The sequence below is a fragment of the Adiantum capillus-veneris genome, chromosome 23 (assembly GCF_014529385.1).
Source record: "Adiantum capillus-veneris isolate H3 chromosome 23, ASM1452938v2, whole genome shotgun sequence".
Lineage (NCBI taxonomy): Eukaryota > Viridiplantae > Streptophyta > Polypodiopsida > Polypodiales > Pteridaceae > Adiantum > Adiantum capillus-veneris.
The window spans coordinates 104,820,323-104,824,924 of record NC_140953.1 but is presented as its reverse complement, the minus strand read 5'-3'; the positions used below and the strand labels follow the sequence as shown (position 1 = coordinate 104,824,924).

The window sequence follows — 4,602 nt, the reverse complement described above, 5'->3', positions numbered from 1 at the left end:
TTGGAGGATTATGATTGGTGCACTACCTATTGGTGTGCTTCTAGACAAGAAAAATGTAATGAATGGCATGTGCAACAAATGTAATAAAATGGAGTCTATGAAACACTTGTTCCTTGAGTGTAGAGAAGTCAAACATTGGTGGAAACCCTGCAAGATTATTGTATGCTTTGATGGCAGATTAAGATCACTAAGTTTTAATTTGTTTTTGGTTTTATGCAATCAAGGGAAATGTATTATAGACAAAGAGGTTTGAGAGAGAGAGAGGGAGAGAGAGAGAGAGCGAATATATATACATACATACATATACATACATATATATATATATATATATATATATAAGATCACTTTCTTTTTATCAATGAAGGCGAAGTCCTTATTCCCTACATTGGGAAACCACTGCTTTGCTTACAAGCTCTCTTGCTCATATACTTCATTTATTAAAAACATTTTTTTCCCAAAATACTTGTGGCAAAGACTATTCCACTGAGCTGCTACCTTGGCAATGTTGTAGAGGACATTTAGAGCAAATATGACATTCTTACAAAAGAACTGATTTTAGCACACCCATGTGCCTCTAGATAATGTAGTAGAGGATATTTGAGTTATGTAGGTGATGCCCTTCATGTGGGCTGATTTTTCTCCTCCTCTTGTCCAGTTCTCAAATTTGGGTTAGCTAGCATAATAGTTTATACAGGTTGGTTTTCTTTTTGCATGGATTCTAGAGCCCAGACATAGTCTAGTTGGGTCTCAGTTTCAAGGAGAGTTCCAGGAACTTTTTGCATTATGGTTGCAAACTTAGGTCAACCAAGACTACCACATTTGTCTATTTTGGTGAATAGTTTTCTTAATTGTGGTTTTGCTAAGGTGCTCTGGTATCATGGGCTAATGTGAGATCAGTTGCGGCCAGAATTTTGGGTTCTTGGACCAAAATCACATCAACCATAGAATTATAATTTTCAAACACATGTATGTTGCTTCAATTAGAGATGCCTCTCAATGCCTCATTGTGGCTTGGTGGTAGTTCAGAGAGAGAGAGAGAGAGAGAGAGAGAGAGAGAGAGAGAGAGAGAGAGAGAGAGAGAGAGAGAGAGAGAGAGAGAGAGAGAGAGAGAGAGAGAGAGAGAGAGAGAGAGAGAGGACATGATATTGTAATATAACAATCATTTCAAGAAAAAAAAGCGAGAGAGAGAGAGAGAGAGCATATATATGTATATATGAAAGACTTTGTTTTTATTACTCTAAGGCCAAGTTCTCATTTCCAGATACAGTTGATAGCAATACCTTTGAAACTCAGCTCTTGCATTGGAAACTTCTTAAAACTAGGCTTATGGAAGACTATCTGACCATGCCTAAGGAGTAGGAGATGACAATGCAAGAATTTTTGCTACTATTGTAAAATGGGAGCATGTACAATATGTGAGATAATGTAAAATATATTTATCCCGAGAAAGCAAAGAGAGAGAGAGAGAGAGAGAGAGAGAGAGAGAGAGAGAGAGAGCGCCATAGGATTACATTTACCAAACATGTGTATGTTGGTTCAACTAGAGATCCCTCTCAATGCTGGATCGTGGGTCGGTTGTAGATCAAGTCTTGAGATACCTTCGCCATGGGTATAGTTTTTTCTTATTCACCCGAGCATTAAATATTAGCCTATGGACTCTTATAGTCCCTATGTGAGCCATTGAACCCATCTATGAATGATCATTTCATCAGGTTTTGGCACCATCTTACAAGGTTGTAGTGTGTTTGTACTACCCTTTTTGGATGAGACCATGCACCCTTATTTTGCAGCCATGGCAGGAAATGTGAGGACAAGTCAAACCAACCCATTTAGAGCCTTTGCAAAATATGCAGGCGGGGCTCACAAAAGGTCACACTTTTCATTTCTAGTTATTTTGTATGGCTTTGTGGGCATGCAAAAGGGGTCAACACACTTGTCACTTCTAGTCAGTTTTTATGGGTTTAAGTTCTATGGCATTATGTGGGCTACGATCATTTTGCTTTGTGGATCCTGGAGCCAATGTGTGGATTAGCCGTTGTCAATCTATATACATATTCTATGTGTCACGCTTGCCTACTTATGAGTATGAACAGAACATAAATGCACAAAGGTTACACTCTAGTACTGCCAAATGATGAACATATCCAATAATGCTCAATAGCCTCTAGCCAAAGTATTAAAAGTTTTTGCTAATACCTTTCAATTCACACTATTCTTATCGCTTTGCTTCATTATTGATAATCTATGTGCAGTTGTTCATGGATTTGCCACCCCTTACCAATGGATGAAACTATAATACAGACACTTCGAGCAAACACTTAAACTACTACTCTTTAAAGTGTGTCTTGAGTATATGAAACCAGCATAAATAAATACAAGTAATAATGTTTAACATGGTAGCATGCTACAACATGCCATTCAAAGCAGTGAAATGATGGTGATGCCTCTTTAAGCACACTTCATTTATTAAAAACAATTTAATCTTTTGACTCCCTAATATGAATAATCATTTTCCATATATACAACAATGGAATGCTCTCTCTCTCTCTCTCTCTCTCCTCTCTCTCAAATTTAGATTATCAATTCGTTAAAAAAAAAAACAAAAGCTGCTTGTATATATATGAAAGCTGCTTGGCTTTTTTATTAATGGAGGCCAATAAGTCCTTATTTCCAGCTACAATAATATTGCGCAACCACTGTTTTGCCTACAAGTATTACTAAAAAGATGGAAGAGGCATTGGTACTTGTATGTTGTCCTGCGTTGGAAAGCTCTTGTCAGCTCACCACCAAAGCCAAGCCTCTTCCTCTTCGAACTCTGCATGTTTCCAAAACCAAAAAACTTACTGAATCAAAGCAGTTACCGAACAAGTACTAATTGGAGAAGCATTAGAAATCAAGAAAGTATACCAGCAGAATCTCTCGTGCGGCACTCTCGGGGACGCAAATCACATTGATAAAGAAGGCGAGATGCAAGTCTAGCGGTCGTCTGCTGCTGCTGGCTTTCAAAGGGGGACTCACCAGACATATCAGGGAATGCATAACGGCCCCCACTGTAGACCTCTTGTAGAGCTTGTCATCGATCATTGGGGTGGATGCGCTGCAGATTCTGGCAACATCGTTGGCTAGGTCTCTGGCCTCGTTCTTGCTGGCCTCCGTGATGCTCCATAAAATCCTCGCATGCCAGCTGGAGGCGCATGCGCCAGTCGCTTTCCCGGCTAGCAGCGGCAGTGCTTGCTGCGATGTGAACCAGCATCACAAGTAGCAAGGCCGTTGTCATCATTTTGCAGGCCATATTGCTGGCTTCTAATAGCTAGCAGTACGCATGCCGTACGTATATTGTATGCGTAGAGAGTAACTAGGTCAGTGCAGGCTGGGAAAATGGTGGTATGAGGGCGCTGTAGTTATAGATGCGTATAAATTTCATGCATGCGGGATGCGTCGATTTTCTGCATTGTCATCAAACTTCTGACTCTAACACACTCTCACTTACATTTAGAATGGTTGTGTATTTGGATTTAGAACCGGTGTGTTGCTACACATTTCATTCCTTTGGTAGAATTAATAAGTAACCACAATTTCTACTTTCAAAAATGGTACACAAAATAAATTACACACAGACGTGAGCAACCACAAATTTTATCTTGTTTTCTACCCCCACCATATGGCCACTCTATACTAGGTATATCTACTACTGAATACGACCCAACAATCATGTCAAGTGTGCTACACAATGTCTTAGCTCCTCCTGGAAATTTCAAGGGAGAGCACAAGATTACACTAAAACTGACCTTAGTTTGGTCACACATGTTCATATCCAAGGGTCGCCTAGTTGTCCTATTCTTCACAGTAGGTAACCTACCTTTTATGCAAGATATTGAGTACAACATAGATGTTGGCTTCCAGCATTCTGCTCTTGACAAGATATACTATTCAGGTTCAGGGCTGTTTGAGAAAAAATTGCCCCACAATACTCTCCTCTACAATGCCCTGGGAAAAATTCTTTGGAAAACTTCTTAGACAAAAAGAAATGCTTTTTCGGACCCTAATTCCAAACCCTACATTCTAACCCCTTGAGAATCAGCTAATCTTTAAGGTTTCACGAACAAGCAAAAGTGGGTAACAACAGATATTGAAGGATTCACTCCATCTACAAAAACGTTCAAACGTTGAGGACCTTTATCAAAATCTACATCCATGAACTTTTATGAGGCCCTCATGGAGGACATGCCATCCGAGAGACCCTAGAAGGTGTGGATGTCATATAGCTTAACCATGAATCGACTGCATAGAAATAAGATAGCATGGAGCCCCAAGATAATTCAATGATTCCACTCAAATCGAAGTCAAGACAATGGACACTAATAGTAGAAATGCTAGCAACGGAGGCCGGTGTCCTAGTGAAATACCAAAAAAAAATAAAAATTGCAATCCATGAAACACACAAATATGCTTACTTGGTATATTCCGTAGCACATAAATGTCATACGCAAACATAAATAGATAGAGAGCAAGAGAGAGTAAGCAAGAACATGTAGGTGCACCTCCTAGAGCGGAGTGATATGCCGGCACGCCGAGAGAGGAGGGAGGAGAGGAGAGAAGAAA

The 4,602-nt window shown here is 39.7% G+C and overlaps 1 protein-coding gene across 1 annotated transcript; it reads right to left on the bottom strand.

Moving 5' to 3' along the window:
- Nucleotides 1-2,625: 2,625 nt before the first annotated feature.
- LOC147428291 (uncharacterized) lies at nucleotides 2,626-3,386 on the bottom strand. Its single transcript, XM_086497327.1, has 2 exons — nucleotides 2,908-3,386; nucleotides 2,626-2,815 (listed from the first exon to the last, which is right to left on the bottom strand). The coding sequence occupies exons 1-2, from the start codon at nucleotides 3,082-3,084 to the stop codon at nucleotides 2,675-2,677; spliced, it is 318 nt and encodes a 105-aa protein (XP_086353453.1). The 5' UTR covers nucleotides 3,085-3,386; the 3' UTR covers nucleotides 2,626-2,674.
- Nucleotides 3,387-4,602: the final 1,216 nt, after the last annotated feature.

Bases quoted from the DNA above. Each gene is read 5' to 3' on its own strand.
- LOC147428291 (XM_086497327.1), bottom strand. From the start codon at position 3,084: ATGATCGATGACAAGCTCTACAAGAGGTCTACAGTGGGGGCCGTTATG. The intron at 2,816-2,907 runs GTATACTTTCTT...GGAAACATGCAG, and splicing joins CCGCACGAGAGATTCTGCTG to AGTTCGAAGAGGAAGAGGCT.